General features: G+C 45.2%; 1 protein-coding gene across 1 annotated transcript; it reads right to left on the bottom strand.

Moving 5' to 3' along the window:
* Positions 1-225: 225 nt before the first annotated feature.
* SH2D1A (SH2 domain containing 1A) lies at positions 226-17,076 on the bottom strand. The gene is made up of 4 exons (XM_075435504.1): positions 16,888-17,076; positions 4,557-4,620; positions 1,976-2,111; positions 226-1,638 (listed from the first exon to the last, which is right to left on the bottom strand). Exons 1-4 carry the CDS (start codon positions 17,022-17,024, stop codon positions 1,598-1,600), a joined length of 378 nt encoding a protein of 125 aa, XP_075291619.1. The 5' UTR covers positions 17,025-17,076; the 3' UTR covers positions 226-1,597.
* Between the last annotated feature and the right edge of the window lie 2,457 nt (positions 17,077-19,533).

Raw genomic sequence — 19,533 nt, 5'->3', positions numbered from 1 at the left:
GGACCAGCCATGGCAGCCCTGCAGCAAGCCGGGAAGCCTTTAAGGCACAGAGGAGGGCGAGGTTCAATAGGCACCAGCGACAGCAGAGCATCTGGTGCTGCGCTCTGTGCTGGCGGTGGTCAGTTCAGTGCCTCCATGGCTGGCGTTTACTGAATTATGTAATGATGAAAAAAAACCCCAACAACCAGCTTTTAAATATTTTATTAAAGAGTAAATCATGCTGGGTCTGCCACTGTATGGCACTGTGTGAAGGTAAGACCGTTGTGCTTCAGAGGAAATGTTTTATTGCTTGCCCTTTCCCACTCGCACACTCTCCCTGGCACACAGACACTTACGGGGAAACAAAACAAAAAAAAGGTAAACCTTCCAGCTTTATCAAATGCTGCTTGGAGCAGCATAACCTTGGTGAATCCTGCACTTGCAGCCCATTTAGCTCGGTCACTATTCTCATCCAGCTTGCCTTTAGTGAAGTGAAAACAAGGCAGGATCCAGGATACGAAGACGACTATGGGCTGAGGGGCTTTAACCCCCACAGAGTCAGCCCGGAGCGGGTCTGCCACCCTTTGATGGCAGTGCAGACGCAGCGCTGGTTCCTGAAACAAGAGGGCTGTAGGACAGCCAGCCTGTTCAAAAGTGTTTCCCAGTTCAGGCAGGGCAGTGTCCTCATGCTTGTTAAAACCTGCGTGTAAAAGGCACGTGCTCCATGTTCTCTGGAGCTAGCCCTGTGCTAACCCTGCACAGCTGACAAGTCCTGCAGAGTCCAACCTCTCCCCTCAGGAGCCCAGCAGCAGCATGGAAGCACACATGGGTAGGTTAAGAAAAGCACAGGAAAATGTCATGCAAAAAGAAGTTATTTTTTTAAATGGCGCGCAGGGGTGGTTTGTTTCAAGTACAGAGAACATCAAAAAGCAAAGAACGACATTCTCCACTTCGCTGGTTGAGCTTGGCTCTTCAGCGCGTTGCTTCAGCTTTTGGTCGTTGGTGCAAACGACAGATTTTTGTAGAGCCAGGCAGTGGCAGCCGGTTCTGCTGAGGTACAGGGCAGAGAGCCTGCCAGGACTGGAACTCAGTTAGCGGGGATCCTCACAGTGCCGATTCTGGAATCTCTTTTGGAACTGTATGAATGACAGTCACACAGCCCACCCAAGGCAAGGACACGTTAATGTCAGCAATTTTCCTTAGGCTATGAAAGGGGACTTGCCCAGTGCTGCATAAATGCCAACCACAACAAAGCAAAGCAGAGGCCAAAGTTAAGTAATGTAAAATTACTAACTAATTATTAATGAGGAACTAATCTTGAAGTGAAAAATATTTTGTACCTGAGGACACAAAGAGAAAAGAAGACACTACACTATTTAGTAGTTGATTTTTTTTATCCCCTCTCTTACAAAAAAAAAACAAACAACTAAATTCAAAGCATTCTGAAACTTAAAACTTCTAAATTTTGAGCTAGAAATTCTATGAAATACACATTTCTGCAAATGTTACAAGAGAACTCACGGAGTTGTATTAACTATCGTATGAATCGTTCTGTTCTAGAGCACGGGCTAGAGGAGACACTGGAAGATATGGTTATGTCACACTTGGGGAAGTGTCTTCATGATGGCTGCAGGTGGAAGTCATGGCCTTCATTTCTCCCTAAGAAAAACAAAGATACAAAAGGCTGAGCACTGCAAGAAAATGGGCAGATCAGAAGGTTCGCACCTACATGAGCGAGGGTGCTGGGCAGGGCAGGTAGCCCGGCCGGTGTAGCACTCCAGAATAGATATTCAAAATCCATTTTCTCATCACATTGACAGATCCTAGCCCTAATGAGCCCCTGAGCACCAGCATTTCCATCACACAGTTGCAAAGTCAGGGTGTATTTTTGGCACTGCCACCCTGCTGGGTAGTTCAGGTCAGAGATGCAGACAAGGCTCAGGCCTCTGTCCCCTCTGCTCAGCCACAGCCGAGGCTCCCTCCGCCCCACGAGTACCTGGCGGGTATTTGGCTTTCATGTGGTTGACGACCGGGTGCTGCAGGGGGGTTACGATGCCTTGGTCGGGTTTCTGGAAGGCCGAAATGAGGTTGTGCACTTTCCGAAAGAGCCTCCGGTGGACCCCGGGCGCTGTCTGCGAAGCCAAAGGGTGAGAGGTGAGAGGGGCTGCTGGGGGGGGGGGCCGAGCATCTGTGCCAGGCTCGGGTATCTGTGCTGGGCTCCGGGCACTGGCACAGAAGCCTTGTCCTCAGAAACACCCACACCTTGGCGGGAAGGAGCCAGCCCTTCACTTGGACCCCTGATGTGCCAACTTCAAGCGAGCCAATGAGCCGTACGGTTCTCCCTCTTCCCCCGGGCCATCGTGGCCGCCCTGCACTAAGGGCAGTTTCCAGCAGTGTGCTGAGACAAGGCTGGAAGAGGGACAAGTTCTTAATCACTACAAGAGAAACCCAGAGTCTGCCGTGCATATTAGACAAATTCCCAAGTGATCTTTTGCTGTTTCTAACCCTGATTTATTGCAGCCAGTGATTTAACCTTCAGCCTGTGGGTTTATCACTAAGATACTTTCAGCCTGGAAACACCAGTAAGACAATCTAGAGAGCTACCTGGCACTTACTGGGGAGGTGAAGCCCTTACACCACTAAATCCAGACATGAACATGACCCCTTTCAAGCCTTTCTCTTAGCATTCGATACTGGCTTATGTGTTCATTGAGTATTCCTCTCTAGCTCTTGTACAAAGGCAGCAGCAAAATGTTCCCTATTTGTTCAAAGTGGGAGCTTTTCCGTATTTCTACATTAGCATCTTTTCATACATGGTGAAATGCAGCTGTGTCTGCTTTTCATCAAAAATCCAATGTTTCTGTTAACGCCTTCAGGCCATTCTCGTGATAACCCCTCCCCACCAAAGTCACGGGAGGACGAGCATCGGTCCTGCCAGCGTAGTCCCACCCGGAGGACGCTGCTCTCACGCAACAGTCATGGGCTACATCCTGCCTCGCCGTCACCAGCCGGAGGCTTCGCGCTGGCTGGGGTTTTACCGGCACTGCTTGAATTCCCCTGCTCAGTCCTGCACAGATGGGTGCAACCCGCGCTTGCTCAGAGAGCAGCCAGCCACAGGGAAGGAGACAGAGACAGGAAAGCACCAGCTGGAGCCTGTTTTGGCCTTGGAGGCAGAAGCTGGATTTAGGCTGCTGTTTCTAACAGCTGAGGCCAGCGTGGTCTTAGTGACATTTACCTAAACGTTTCTATTTGCTTAAAGGAAGGGTTGGCATCACGGGTCTCTAGCGAGCACTGTTCCCTGCAGAGGATGTACTCTGGCCTATCTATACATAGAGTATAGATACACATACAGTGTATATATATATATCTATACACATATTGTATACTCTATAGCATACAGAGTCACGGCCCTTCAGGACACTTATGCTGTGAAACAGAGATAAGGTTTGCCTGAAATACAGCGAGGGAAAGCCCAAGACCCATACGTAGGAAGCCAGGGGAGATCATGGAGATCACATAACACCAGAAAAACCTCACTGCAGACACTGCCATTACCTGGGGCCAAAGCAGGCTGCAGCCTCACTCAGGGAATTATCCTCTGCAGGTGGGGGTCCCCAGGGGTCCCGGCGTCCTTTCTGAGACACCAGTGCTTGCCCTGGCAGGCTGGGCGCCCTACAGCCCCCACCCCATCCCAAAAACCCTCTCGCTCAGGCAGTGTGAAGCTACAGGGTGCTCCTGATGCCTTACAGGAACGAATGAGCCCCATTATTCCTGGGTACCATTCCCAAGGGTGACCCGGATAATTATTGACTCCGCAGGAATGGGAGTCACTTTTACTCCCCAGTCTGTTTCCCAGTAACCCCAGGAATCAGTCCCGTCTTCCAGAGCTGCAACCACTTCTATTATAATAATGGCCAAGGAATTATGCCTGTCTAGAAATTACTTAATGTTTTTGTAATCACGCTCATTAATGTGCAAACAGAAAGCTAATTATGAAATAATACACAGAGTACGTCCAAAGAACACGACCTTCATAAAAGAAATCCAGGTTAGCATCCCGATTCCAGCAACCTAAACAGTTGTCTGTATTGTAAGTGGTGTTCTACACTTGAATTGCCAGTTTATTATCAGATGTATGAAAACATATTTTGTATCAAATTTGGACTACCCTATGTATGTTTTGCGCCAATGATTCATTAATCTGGAGAGAAATTAACTTTAAAACACTGTAGATATTGAAAATAATTTCCTTAAATATTCTCACATTAATAGTACATGGGATAGAAGGGAACTGATTGTGCCTGTCAGATTATAAAAACACAGTATTTTTGCCATTTAAAATGATGCAAAATAATGCATTATGCAACAGTTGAAATGTAACAGGGAATTAATTTATGAGTTCAAGACTGTCAGAAGTGGCACCAAGACATCTTAGTGATGGGCAAACTCAAGATCGATTACCTTTGATGAAAATCAGACAATGCAGAAACATGAATAATTTGAATATATTTCATTAAATCAATACGAACATCAACCGGGATGTAGACATTTTCAGAAGAGAAAGGAGAAGTACATACCTCAGCACTCCAGGACCCAGTTTCTGTCTTGGACACTCTGTAGGTATAAACGTAACCCTGGTGCCTGTGAAAAAAAAAAAATCGATAGGTATTTATTACTCATTTCTACCATCAGGGTTCACAAGAGGTACACTCTGTTATGTGGGAGCCAGTTCATCTGCTAACCTTTCCTTAAAAATAAATTCACCCCTAAAGGTGAATCCAGCTAGATAAAAAACCGGAGGCGCATGTCAGAAGCAGTGTTCAACCTGCTGAGTTCTTTTTGGATGAGAGGGATTGGTCTGAGTAAAATCTAGTTTAGCACTATTCTGGGTTAAGTGACTTTGCTTTCATTCCCACCTCAGCATTTTCAATGTATTTCAGTGACCTGCTTTTACTGACACACGCCAGACATACTTCCCCTGGAAAAAGAGAGGGTGTGTTCTTGGCAGAGAGCATCACTGTACTGTGATTGATTTAAATGCAGATGTTCCCAGAAGCAATAGCATGAGTGTAATTTATTTGGAAAGCTAGACCCACAAAAGCGAGGTAAATTACTCTTTGCCTTGCCTGTACACTGCTAATTCTCAAATACTGATAAAGGAGACTTATAAAAGTGCAGAATCTTCCTTCTTTTTAAATCCTATTTAGTCTTTCGAGAATAAGGAGTCAAACACTAATAGCACAAGACATACTCATGTCCAGAGTCAGTCTTGCTTCTCTTACGAACCCAACACAGCGAATGATTTACATGGTGGCTTATTACACCAATATCTACAAATTTAACTCAGAAGCCAAGATAATTGATACGAGTTCCGTGGGCACAAGGTTCGTTTAGACAGTATCAGATAAGAAAGATTGTATTTCACACTGCACAGATTTACATTAATACACAGCAGGATTTTAGGGACCATTCCCTATTTCAGCATCAATTCTTCTTCTTAATAAAGCAGAAAAATACTGTATTTCTTTCCAATTATACATGGTATTATAGTAGTTACTACAAAACAGCAGAAACCATCAATGACACAGATACCGTATGATTGCAATTACTTACGCTCTGTGTCATGGCTCCTGGATAAATTCTTGTTAAAAAGTCATTACGGCAACCTCTGCAAAGTGGTGTCTGATATAATTTACCCAAGCAGGAAGTTGTTAACAGTTGTCACACTGCTATAACCCCACAAAGCAGGAGCAAAAATGCCTGTCGTGATTTGCGAGCTCTCCCTCCACCACTCGACTCCCACTGTGATAAAATAGGGAGGCGGAAGACACAAAGCGGTTCCGTCCCATCGGGGCTGCTGCAGGGACCAAATCCCCGTGAAGCAGCTGAGGCACAGCCCTCCTCCTCCTCCTCGGGTATGGGAAAGTGATTGGTGCAGACCCACAATCCCACCACAACCTCATCCACGTCTTCATGGTGAGCATGGGACCATTTTCCCCAGAGACGCAACTTTCCACCGGGCACCAGACGGACATGAAAGGTGCCCAGCTATACTCACTCCATGGAAACCTAAGGAGCAAACCAGCTGCTTCTTCCCCCAGCAAGCTCAACTGCTGCAGTCCATCAAGGATTTGGACAAGCCCAGAAAGGGCATTCGGGAAGAGATGTGAGCAACCCGCTGAGGCTGCGGGAGGAGGGAAGGACGTGGAAGGATTACACGGTTCTCCTGGCCATGCCATGGCACCACGGTCACAGGTGTTTGAGGCCACAGCTCAAGCCCAGTTGTTTAAAAGCACATCCCTCTCAGCCACTAGATATGTTCATGCTCAGGGAATCCAATGTCTCCCGTTAGGGCCCTTAGACCATCTCTTACTATCACACCCTTTCTTAAAACCTCTGAGCGCTGTGCCTCTTTTGTCAGCTTTTCATGAGTAGCTGGTGTTCACACCAGTATTGTCTTTTTAGAAATCACGAGGGGCTTTCCTGCACCTACATATGTAGTACACCAGCCAATATATGGTTACTGAAACCAGCACTGTACAGGCCATAGTGTACTGGGAAACACCAGAGAGGTCCTGGCATTTTGTCGCCTCTCTTTGAAGTGGGTATCTGACCATTTCCACACTGATTTTTTTCAAGCCTCAAAACCAACAGAATCAGTATGTAAAAATCTAAAACTCACTCTCTTGCCTCCTGTTTTTAAGAATACACTGTGCATATTACCCATGCTTGTTCTTGGTTGTCCCAAAGCATTCTCACTGCTTCAGTCTCTTTAAAATCGGATTTTTCCACAAATGGCTCAGTTGCCTGGAAAGCTACCATCTGTTGTTTCTTCCATCATTTGCTCTATCTAAGGGATTGCAGGACTTGAAGTGGTTGAGGTGCTGGGGTGCTGCCCTGGCTGAAACGTCTGATGGCTTTCAGCACTCTGCCAGAAGGGCTTACTAAGCTGGACAAATTGAAAAACAGAGGTCAGATAAGGTAATATTCAGGGCCAAAGCAGGGTAAGGTGCAAGGTAGCCACTTATCCTGCATTTTTAAAAAAAATCTACTTTAAAATATTTCAGCTGGGCCCAGAGAAAGCACAAAGGATAGCTCAGATTAAAAACCCATGGGATACAGAAAAAGGAACAAGAATTCGGGAGCATGGACAGTGTGAGCACAGCGTGGAGAAGGGGAGGAGTACGGCATTGCTGTCACAGCCTTGCGAGGGACAAGTGAGAGCTCTCCACTCACCTAACCAACATACATGTTTTTCCCAGAGGGGGAAAGACTGAAAGGCCTGAAGGGGTTCGCTGTGCTTAAGCTGAAAAACACGTTATCATCTGTTGTTGGCTCTGAGGCCACCAGTAATCACAGCCACTGTGCAGATGGGAGATGGCCCAGGACCACCACACCTGCATCTTCAAAGGAACTGCACAGAGGAAGGAGGACGGATTTTATTAAGAAGGTGAACAGCCAGATCTTCCCATCTAGCTACTTTCCATTGGAATCTTTGTTTCTGCAAAATGAATTACAGCTCTTCTGATAAGTAGACGAGTATGATCTTATCAAAACTTTCTGTTAAGCAGCAGGAGCTTACTTCATTACCACTTCAAAGTGCTTTTTACCTTCCATGTGCGAGTGACATGATTTTGATGAGCCAAGTTCTCTTTACTGCTACATTGGCACAGCCTCCTGTGAGAAAGGTTTGTATGATTTAAACTACCCAACATTAACTGAGATCAGTGTGGTCTGAAGGAAGATCAAGGTGTTTTTCTTAAAACACAAATTAAATACAGAAATTAAAATTGAGATTGTATAGAGAATTATCTTCCAGAGAGCAAAACACATAACACTGGGCAAACGCAGGTGGAAAAGTGCACTTACTGGATCTTAGGCTTCAGGAGATGAGAAATTCCCCAGCCACCATGAGGACAGAGCTCAGTTTTCTGCCTGTTACTCAATTCATAGCAGAAAATGCTCCTAGGGTGACTCGATGATTCTATGTGTGGTGTAGCCACGTAGCTAAAGCCAAAACTCAAACATCTGTGGCCTGGGCATGCTGCTAGTCACTTGGGGCCGCTTACACGGTTTCTGCTTTGAGACTGTTACCTGGTGAGATGCAGGCCAAGTCCACCTCTCTGTGACCTGAACTCCTCTCTCTGCTGGACAAAATCAACAGGAGATGGACACACATCACCGAGGGAAGGGTTTGAAAGAGCACTCTTACAGTGACATTGGGGTGCTGGCATATCTTGGAGGAGGACCCGCTCTTGACACCCAGGCAAAGACCCAACAAAGGGCTCCCCCATCCCTTCATCTGCCCAAGGACAGCCGCAAGCCTCACTCACAATTGCAAAGCTCCTCTTTCATGCCAGTGAAGCTCAAGGGGTGGGAGTAACTGTGAATGAACAGTTTAATGAACAAGGCGCTATAAATTTTTGATCAAAGGCAAAAAATGCCAATATGATGATGAAGGGAAGGAGAAAACAGCCATTGTTGTAAGGACAACATTGGATAGCACTTACAGAAGAGTGGGTTGATCACCACTGATGATATTTTTATGCCATCTCACTGATTTGTTCATCTCCATAACAAAGCATGAGTTATACCAGCTGGGATCTGCACTAGCACTCTTTCTGTACCATCACTGGGAGAACTTTGTCAAAGGAAAATGTGGAAAAAGTTACTACTACAGGAAGCAGTCCACTTTATATTATAGGCTTTTTTCTTTATAGCTGGATAATTCTTCCCAAAGAGCTACAAAGGCATCATACACAGATGACATACTGAGACAGCATCTGTCTACCTGTCCTCTCCACTCCTCCTTTTCAACTGTGATCAGACTTGTTACAGCTGCATTTACTTTAACAGGTGAATAATTACAATCTTCTGCACCATTGAAATAGCCAGAGGATATTAGCCACATGCTGCAGATTAAAATTAACCATGACATTTCAGCTGCATGGTGTATTTTAAAATAATTTCCAAATGTTTCGTATCTCAGTTGGGAAATTTTATTAATCTAATTTGTATTCGTTTCTGGGTCCAAAATAGAACAAATTTAAAGGGAGAAAGACTGAGAGACACGAGAAAGCCATGTCAGCAATAAATGACATACACTTCTTTCTCTTTACATAGCTTTCTATTCTGATGTCTTTGCACTGTATCAATCAGCTCTTCTGGTATATTTGCATCCTGACCTTACCTTGGAATTTCACTTTGCAATATTGCTTCAGAACCAAACAGTGGTGTGGCCTACAAACTGTGGTCCTGAGCATTGTACACTGCCCATACTCAGTTTCTTAGAACTTTGCCACATTTCAGCCTTTCAGACCGAAATTTTGTCTCTTAGGTGTTTGCCTCAACCTTTTTAGGGAAGAATGCAGAAGTGCCATAAAAGGGGACATGTTAGGCAACACAATGCTCTTCCCATGTTAAAAAAATATAATTTTCCAATTGTTGGGGGTTTTTGCCCAGTTTTAGAGTCAGATGTAAAATGTGTTTGAAGGAAGGCATATCTCTTGAAGAGCGAGAAAGCAGTGGTAGGCTGCAAGAGCGGCGTCCTCTGAAGGCTGATAGCAGTGGTAGCTGCACCATGCCTCGGCTGGCTGTACCATGGGCACTCAGCTAAGCGGTGTCAACGATCTCAAGTCATCTAGGTTGCCTGGTCTGGATTAGCGGGGAAAAAAACAGGTGGTAATTTAGACTGGGCATCTTGGAGAGGAAGATCGGGACTGGTTGGGGTGGATGTGGAAGGAAAGCAAAGGGGACCCATGTCTATGTAAGCTGGGCAAGGGAATAGCAATGAAAATTGAAAATTGAACCCCTGGGAGAGAGTAAGGAAGGGGATATGCAGAGGTGAAGCATGATGGGGCTTGAACTGGGAGCAACACAAAATGGTGGGGTGAAAAAGCTGGGAATAGAAGATGGGTGCTTTGGAAGCAGATGTATGTGCCCCTTACATCAAGAACCCAGAGCTAAAGGATTTGCTGCAGAACCAAGCGTCCTGTGTCACAGTTTCTCTCGTGTGAAAAAGAGTGAACAAACTCTTCATCTCATGAACTGAGATAATGCTTGGAAACCACTTAATGCTGTGGAGATGAGCACTGCAGGAGAGCTCCTGGGGGCATCAGGGCTTTCGGAGCTAGGGTTCAATGGCACACAGCAGAAAACATGCTGAGCATGACAGGTCAGGCTGCAGCTGCTTCTGCCTTATCCGGAGGTGTCTGATGCTCGGTCAGAGGGACCAGCCTCAGGCAGCATCCTAGTGCACAACCCTGGACCAGCAACTTGGGTGGTGGCATGGGCACCACAGTGACAACAGAGGTGGGAGATGGCTTCCACAGAGCCAAACCTCGTAAGATCAGGGGAATCCACAGCAGTGCCTGGGAGCCTGCATGTCCCAAGTGTGTGCTCAGCAAGGTCTCCCCTGTCCAGGGGTCCCCAAGCTGCAGGGCCCCCCCCCAGACAACAGAGGTGACAGCTGCCAAAAAGACAAAACAGTCGATCCAGCCATCCTCTTAAACTTATTCCTTTTTCCTTCTCTTTTGTTTTTAATTGTTATATTTCTGCTTGGTTTATTAATCAAGGAAAGGCCAAAAAGTCTTGTTATTTAATGTAGGTGAAAATCCTATTTAAGCTGATATCTTCTCACTCTGTCTTGGAATTTGCATTTTCTGGTTGACAAGCAGCCTGGTACCTGCCTTGTTTAGGTTTCAAACATACAATCAAAGTACAGCAACTTAGCAATTACCACCTCTCAGCTAACCCAAGCTGAAGAAATAGCATTCACATTGAGATGATGGGCAAGATACAAGCTCTGTGTCAGCAAGAGTGAATAAAATAGTTTAAACCAGTGTTTACAACATTGAAAAGCCCAGCAGAACTACTGTAGCTTAACTCACAGCAGCACTCTGCACACACCCACTTGAGTTTACACTTCTGTCACTGATTCCCCTACCAACACTTACTGTGGAAAAAAATTCACCCATGATATTGAATCTGTAACTACTATTAGCTTACCATAATGCTATGGCATTATAAAGCAGATGCATTATCTTGATTTTCTCTTCTGAAATTAACAGAAGCCTGAAAACGCAAGGCAAATCTTGTGACATGCCTCTGAATTTATGCACAGATTTCTGTGGAAGATGGTCAACATCTTCTACCACTGAACACTCCTAACCATCTGTAGGAATGCCACTGATTTACTTTAAGAGTGAGTGTGCAGCCTTTCGGAGCAGGGTTTTTGTTGGTCTGGTACAAGGTGATGCCAGCCAAAAGCAACATCTGAAGGAGGTATTTCTTCAAATTCGGAAATAAAAGGAGAATTTATTGAAACCTGAGATGATAAACAGAAAGAAATTGCTTTATGATGGGCCAGTAACAAAGCTTCACGGATTACTCTGTCCTCCTGAATAGCACCTCACAAAGGCAAAAACTCATGAAATAAAGTTATGTGGTGAAATTTTTTCATCATTTTAGGCAGAACTCACGAGTCCTGCAACAGATAAAACACTGTCAATAGCCCTGCAAATGTTACTATTCCATATTTCTATGAAACATTCCCATCTGTTTAGGAGTGATTCAGTGTAGCTCATCACCAGATTTCCTGCTTCTCTCAGAGCAAGGTAGGCACGGTCTGACCTTAAAATCCCTGAACCTGAAACCATGCTTCAGCTAAATCCTCAAAACTCAAGCCCAAAAATAATCCAGGTTCTGTTAGCTAATGGTTGCACCCATTCTGTCATTTACAGATTCGTTAGCCTAGTGGCTACCCACAGTTTAGGCTGACTGTATTTCTACAATCTTTCCAAGAAAAGCTACTGGAATATCTGAAGGCCATTAGACAAGTTCTTCTCAGCAAAGGCGAAGCTCACTCCGATTAGCGGGGAGCTGAAATACTCACCTCAGTAGAATTTACCGTTGTGCAGTAGAAAACTTTTTTCCAGAGCTGAAAATAGTATGTGATATTTACAGCGGCAACCTTGAATTGAGGGGCTCCTCCTCAGAGAGAATCTTTTGTTCCAAATTACATTTTAAATGATGATGATTATTACGTGCGGTGTTACAATAAATGCAATTATTCTGCCATTTCTATCAGAAATATTACATGGGAAACAAAAGAAATGCTAAGCTGAAGCTGGCTCGTGATGCTGTGTTACACCTTCACGCTGTACAGCTGATGCATATGCCGCATCAGAAAGTTTCGGCACGTTGCCTGAACTTGTGCACTGTGGTTATGGTGACAGAAAAAAAATAGCACACGTAAAATCTGATAGGACTGCAGCCTATCTCTGTTGCCATTACTGTTGCTTCATGAGCTCTGAACTGCTTTCTATTCCAGCTTTTGATTATTCTCTACGAATTGAATGCGGCACAGTACATGAATGGCTGGTTTCAAACAAACAATCTGAATGCACAGTTTGACAAGTATGTCATGTTTAGCTTACTTAAAGGCCTGAAACAACTGCTAACATTCCAAGTGTTTTCAAGTATATGAATTTTCAGACCCAAACTACAAATGCTTTATCTTTGCCAATTCAGGCACTAGCTGCTTGTTTCTGCATGTGTGCCCATAGATCCGTGAAGGAAAGCAGTGCTTCTGGTGCTCCCAGGCAGTTCTTTATGCATTTCCCAGGCACAGTTTAAGAGGCTGCTTCTCAAACTAGCCACCTTTACTGTGCCCCGTGTCCCCTGTTGACTTCATTAGGAGCCGTGTGCATGGAGGATTTCTGAGGGTGCTAAAAACATCAGTGGGGTACTGAGCAAAGAGGAGACCAGCCCGGTAAAGAAAGCTCCCTGGAACAATCAGGTTTTGGTACTAAAACCCTGGCGTACTGCATGTAGTGTCTAACATGTTTACAGGTAAGACGTGTACATTTTTTAAAGCATATGTATTTCTTCTAGCTCAGTTTTCAGGAACAGTAAAAATCTTATTTCTTTTCAATGCAAAAAATTTCCAGGACAAAATTGTGCTCCTCTGTTGACATGTTCAGAACGTGATGAATGACATCCTTGAAGTACATATTATCAATTTAATAATGGTATTCATACAATGAAGATCTTGGGAGCATCTGCTATTAAAAAATTTTGCCAAAATCTGCAGACAGCACCTCTGTTTGCAAGAGCCCCAGGGGACACTGTTGCAAATCAAAACGTTTCTACTCTTCCATCCAGAGTTTAAATGTGCTCTTACAATATTTATGAAAGTGGGTTCTTCATATTTTGCCACAGCCACACCAAAAACGCATTCTCTCTTTGAAGGTTTGTAGGCATGCCATGTGCACATCATGACTCTGGACAGCAGAAAGCAGCTTTCAAGGAAGATAAAGCAATATTTCAGGAGAAAGAAGAGAGAAAGCGGAGTTGTCTAGCCAAATGCTCCAACAAGAGGGGCTTGCCTGCCACAGTTACCCATCTCTGTAGGTCAGGTTTTATGCTACTACCTCTCTCTTTCACGCTTCCCCTGTAAAATCAGTGTCAGTCGTAAGGGATTCATGAAGTCTTTGACTCTTCTCCTTTTTAAAGGTCAGGGCTCCACTTTTTAATTGGAAAAGCAAAAGGCAACTGAGCCTCACCGTGAACACTGCTGCTCTTCTTGCGTGCCTCAGGAGTCTCAAAGGCTGGCCAAATACATTAGGGCTTTTTGAGGGGTGCCCGGGGAGGGGAGGGGGCGGTGGCATTACAAACTGATGCAATTTCTTGGAAAAAGGAGATGTCTAAGCCTAAACAGGACTTACCAGTTACTGTACCTGCAGCTGGAACTGCAGAGCAGCCACCTGCAGGAGTTCAAGCTGATGGCAGTATTCTCATCCAAGTGGTTGTTTAGTGACTTTTTTATAACTGTTTCTTTTCTCTTCATCAGAACTGTGCCTTTTAACTTTGACAACTCCCTTCTTCCCCCGTGGTAAAAAAAAAAAAAAGAAGAACCCTAAGAAGGCTTGGATCTGGGGAGCTGGGGGGGGGGGGGGTAGGTTTCTTTTACTTCTCCAGGGAAGTGCAGGGAGAGGGGAAAGAAGACAGGCTGAACTTGTTTTTATTGTTGAGAATTGGGCTGGTTTTCTGTTTTTCTTCTCTAAGAGTTATAGAAACAACGCTGGCAATATGAAACAGTTTCACTTCTGTTAGAAATAGTGACTGGAAAGATGTAAAATTTTTTGTTTAGCTCTTATACTTCTTGCAGTACATCTAATGGCTGACCAGCTTTGTTTCTCATGTTTCAAAGACCACTTCAGTACTTCCACTAAATACATGTTTTGCCTAATGCTGATATGTCTGGGTATTCCTAGAGTGATCTTCAGCATGGATTCTGAGCTGAAATGTAAATTTCTGAATAATTTCCTTATTCCTAATAATTTCCATTATTTATTTAGAAGTAAGTATAAAAAAGCAGAGAAGTACTTACTCTTTCTTTTATTTTATTTTTCTTAAACGGTGAATACAGCAATTGCGTGTTTCCCTCAGTTTTTACCAAAGCTCTCATGCACATACATGTTCGCTACCAGTTTCGTCTCTGCGCATGATGTTCAGACTGGAATTTGGGGTTTGGGGTGCATTGGTTTATTTTGCCAAAGCCAGGCTTAGCATTCTCTATCAAATATATACCTACATCCCTCATGCCTTCCCTACTTGCTCCTCCGTGCTCTCCACTGAAGAGCTTTGCTTTGGTAAAATCTTGCCTGTCAAAGCACTTCTCTAGTTTATGGCCCACATTTCTTTACACTGTCATTGCTGTCTTCAGTGTGAGGCCATTTCCTGGTATCTTTATGATAACTGTCTCCAAAGTTATTGTGTGATATGTTGTTTAGTGTATCTGCTATTCCTTACATAATGCTCTGAATTGAAATATTAAGAAGTATTGGAACCAAGGCTTAGCTCTAGCGTTTTTCAGCCACCTTTCTGTCTATATCAGACCATACTCATCATAACATTTTTCATTTAATTTTTTATCCGGATCTATCCAGGATGCTATTGAAAATTTCCCTTTTAAAAAATTTATTGAGGATCTACATTCTGTAAGAAGCCTGCATAACGTTCACAGTAATATTTTTTTGCTTTTACCTCTTTGCTTATCACATATAAGTTTTAATGCAACATGACATGAGTGGCCCATAATTTCCAGAAACAATTAGACAGGGTTCTGTTTCTTAATGACCTCTCTTTTCTTTTCCTCCTAAGACTGCAGAGCTTCAGAGTTAGCAATCCTTTCTGTTCTTCCTATTTTCTTTCTACATACTTTATTTCATTCATGAAATTTCTTCCAAAGGACGGAAATTACCACTAATACAGCAAAAAATCCCAACTGATTGTGTGCAGATGAAAGACCTTGTTACATACCTGCACCCTGATTTAGACTAATGGTGGACTAATTTTAGGATTCTCTATTTTATTCAGCATTGTACCATTCTGCCTGACCCTTTCTCTAATGCGTTAGTGTTTTGCCTGCGCTGAATGACTTCTGAAAGTTAAAGGAGATACATCACCATTTCCTCTGATGGTTATTTAAAAGAGATTCTGCTTTTATTGCCTATTCTCATCACAGGGATCATAGCACTCCTTACCTCTTGCTATGTCTATTCTATTTTCATATAACTCAAGATGCTTCATATTTCCCATTTTTCAGCTAGCTGTTAAGGTATTTGTTAGCAGTAGCGCCTATCTTGGTTCACCTTCTGATTTCATGAGAGAAGAAAAAATACGTCTTCTGTCACAAAGATCTTCCCTGAAAAGAAGGTTGTGTATTTCTGGATTGCCTATAACCTTCTTACATGCCTCCATTTATTAGTCTACAACAGGGGAATAATAATGCTCACCCAGGGCTTAGCTACGTGTTTTTGGAAACACATTCAGGACATTTGTGGAAAACCTGATTTAGGACAGCTCTTCCTCTTCTGTTTTTTTGCCAGGTACCTAAGTGCCCTTTGTTAGCCAATTTTTTGCTAGCCCTGAAACAGTTTTCTCTTGTATTCCTTCTACTGAAGTAAGTCACAAGTGTCTGTTTAGCCTTGGTAGATGCATCTTTATTCTTTTGATGCAATGGTACTTCATTGTACAGCGCTATCTCTCAGGACTCCCAAGGCTTCTGCTTTTGCTGAAAGTAGGGTAATTACATTGCCTCATTAAAACGAGGTCCTGTGATGATGAAGTGCCCCAGCTCTCTCAGGGAAATCTTTCTACCCTCTCTCTGACAGACCATCCCACCAGATCTTTCTCCTTTCAACCTATTTGATGAAACATTAACACTTAGTTCGTTATCCATCAGTATTTCATGTACTTCACAGGTAATTTACTCCAAGGCTGGTGACTCCTGGGACACACAGCCTGACTGAGACCAAAACAAGGACAGTCCTGAAGCAAAGGCACGTTCTAGATGACAGCGATCCATGCTACCCTTCCCGATGACAGGGGACCCTGGGGATGTTGCTAAGCACACCCATGAGTGCATGAGAGAAGCAGAAGACAGCGGGCAGAAAGCAAGAGGATTATCCAGCACAAAGAGTCAGCGCACGCCATCCCAAGTCAAGTTGCCTGGCTCTTCTCCACGGCACCTTGCTTGTCCCTCCTACATGCTCCAGGTCTATTTTCTCTTTTTATTTTATGCCTTTATATTTTATTTTATGTAGGAAACGTGTGCTCTGCAAGGCAAAATCTGCTGCCCTTCGCTCCACAAAGAACCCCACACCCCTTATGCAGTCGTCTGCCTTATGTCAAATTCAGGGAGCCAAAAGTCTCACACGTGTCCGCAAATGGTAATATTAGGACATATTTTATCATCACTATGTGGAAACACCCCATACTCTGGATGCGAAGGTTGGAAATCAACCACTGTCTGACCAGCCCTTCCTGGCACCCCGCTCCCAGCCCTGCTGCCCTGCTCCCCGTCGAAGGCGACGGCAGCGGCGCGGGGCCGGCCGCACTCACAGCACGCAGAGGCAGTAGACTCCCGGGATGCTCTCGCTGTCCCGCAGCAGGTAGCTGCCGTCGGCGCCCGCCGCCAGCAGCAGCTTCTCCCCAGCCTCACGGGTGATGCCACCATGGTAGATGGGCAGTGCGTCCATGCTGGGGCCGTCTCCAGGCAGCCCTCCCTGCGCTCCTCCAACTGCTCCTCAGCCGTCAGCCCCTCTCGGCACCTCCGTCTGGGTGCCAGATGTAAACAGGATGTGTTCACACCTCTGAAGCCTCTGCACAGGGTGAGACAGTGCTGGGGGAAGAGTGAGGAACGAGCACAGTTTTTTTGTGTGTGTGGTTTTTTTTTTCCTTTGCCCCTTTTTGTTTTCCTTTTTCGCAGGCTGTAACGTCCTCACAGCATCGCAGCTCGTGCACAGAGGTGTCGTTTCACAGCCCCTTCGCCCGTGAGGCTCCTTGCTCGGCAGGGACGTGACACGATGAAGTGCACGATGGCTGCAGGGCTGATGGACGCCCTGGGTGGGGCAGGGAGGCCAGAAGCGTGGCATCACTGCCAGCGGCTGCCATCAGGTGCTTGTCCCCTCTGGCATTAACCCAAGGGGGGACAAAGAAGGGTGAACCAGGACCCCGAAGGCCCTTTGCAAAGCACAGATTATGTTTTCTGCTCTTATTTTTAATATCCCCAGGGTTGAGAAACTACAGGCAGCAAGCTGGCCTCACTGTCCCCGCCCCGCCAGGCCGCTTGCCTCAGGCTGCGGGCGCCGAGCTCAGCCCCTGCTCCACAGCAGCAGGTCCAGCGCCCACAGACGCCAGCCCCCAGCTGATCTACCTCAGAAGTGGTTGTTTTCATAGGCTTTGGTGGTGTTTAATCACTGTTAATGACAGGGGTGCTCCTTATTTTTGCTTGGAGGCAGGCAAAAGCCTTGGCACAGGCAAGCAGGCCCCACACGTCCTTCCTGACGCCATCGGTGCTGCTGCCGCCTTCATGTGGTGCGCGAGCAGGCGGCCAAAATCCAGAGACGCATCTGAAGAAGCCATTTCTCTCAACTGCTGTGGTCACAGACATTTCCTCAGTACACTTGTCACTTGAAAGCTCCCGTACGCACGTGCTTGCAGATGGGTCTGTTTGCAAACAAGCTGAAAATGTGCTGTTAGAACCCCATAGATATTTCCGCCCGTGGAAAATCCGAGCATGTTTCCTGGCGCTGAGCAGCACTGCACGGCAGTGGCGAGGCGGTCCTGTCCCTGCAGCCACGGTCACCGCGCCGGCCCCACCGGGCTGCAGCGAGCTCAGGGCTGAATTCATCCCCAGCGCGAGGCCGCTGCGCTCCCCTGATGAGCCACGTTGTCATACCTGGGTGTCTGAGTAATAACTCACTAAAATATAGCAGTAAGTACGGGTCGTGCTTATGATTGATTCATTTTAAATTGAGTTTGCTAGCAGGACAGGGCAGAAAGAAATTGTCTCACCCAGGTGTTCACAGAACGCGATGTCCCAGTTGAAGTTAAGGATGGGTAAAAATAGCTCTCTAGACACACACATCTCAGGAACAAAAATTAAATTAAAAAACACTGAATATAAGGGCTGCTTTTTTAAGTTTCAATCAATCAAAATGTTTTCTCTGGATTGTTTCGCAGCGCGTGCCTTTCAATTCTGACCTTTAATGTCATTTTTCCTTGAAAATATTTTTTTTTGAACTCGCTTTTGCTTTGGAGGGCCAGGCGTTTCTGACCAGCGGGTCACAGGGTAGCTGGCACGTGGGGCACTGCACCAAAGTCACTGACAGCAAAGCTGCAGCTTTCGGCGGCAGCGTGAGCCTCCTGCCCTCAGCCTGAGGGGCTGAGAAACCTGCAGAAAACCTCAGCTGAAGAGGGACTGAAAACGACGACCACCATGTTTATGGCTTTTCTATCTTGTTACGCAGGCGTTCATGACCTCATTTACGCGAACCTGGGGACTCAGCTATCCTGTTCAGTTTTTTAAACCGGTTGTTAAAGCATTTGCACAGAAAGGTAGAGCTGCTGCCTGCTGCAAATGTGATTAATGCGGATGGTGACAAGGTGTAAGCAAAGCACTGTTCCCTTGTAAAGCTGCTACCTATTTCTTTTCCTTCTCCAAAACACCTGTACTCCTGGGGATTTCATCTAACTTTCCCATTTCTTAACGTATTCTCAATATTAATAGCTGATTTCAGAAGAAGTATACGTGTAGTTAGTGGGAGAGGAAAACCAACCAGAATTATCCAGTTCTGCAGATCTCATTGCCCCACTCATCAGATTGCAACTAAAGCACAGGTAGAAAATAATAAAATTTTGACTATGAGATAGTGTCTTAATAAGAGAGTTACCACATTACAAGGCCAGCCTGCATACTCCCAGCACTTTGAAGAAGCAGTAGTTGTTACTGTAAAAGAGCTGTAAACACCCAATTGTCCTTTTGTGGGTAAGGAAGCCATAAAATTCCAGCTACTGAAGCCCGAAATCTGTGTTTCCATACAGATCTCTTTATGGTCGCATTGACTAGGGAATACACAACTCTTAAGTAATGGAAATGCTGGATTTTGGAACAAGTGACGCTAAGCAAGCATTGAGGCAGTGAGCAGGATGAAAGGAACCAAAGAACATACGTGCTTCCTGGGCTGAGAAGAGAGAATCCGTGAC

This window comes from Opisthocomus hoazin, chromosome 14 (assembly GCF_030867145.1).
Source record: "Opisthocomus hoazin isolate bOpiHoa1 chromosome 14, bOpiHoa1.hap1, whole genome shotgun sequence".
Lineage (NCBI taxonomy): Eukaryota > Metazoa > Chordata > Aves > Opisthocomiformes > Opisthocomidae > Opisthocomus > Opisthocomus hoazin.
The sequence above is the reverse complement of the archived record's forward strand: the minus strand, read 5'-3'. Positions and strand labels throughout refer to the sequence as shown.

What these genes read in the sequence shown, in the direction of transcription:
- SH2D1A (XM_075435504.1), bottom strand. Translation starts at nt 17,024, where the DNA reads ATGGACGCACTGCCCATCTACCATGGTGGCATCACCCGTGAGGCTGGG. An exon ending in GTCTACTGCCTCTGCGTGCT is followed by an intron (nt 4,621 to 16,887) that starts GTGAGTGCGGCC and finishes TTTTTTTCACAG; the next exon opens with GCACCAGGGTTACGTTTATA. An exon ending in GAAAGCCAAATACCCGCCAG is followed by an intron (nt 1,639 to 1,975) that starts GTACTCGTGGGG and finishes TGTTTTTCTTAG; the next exon opens with GGAGAAATGAAGGCCATGAC.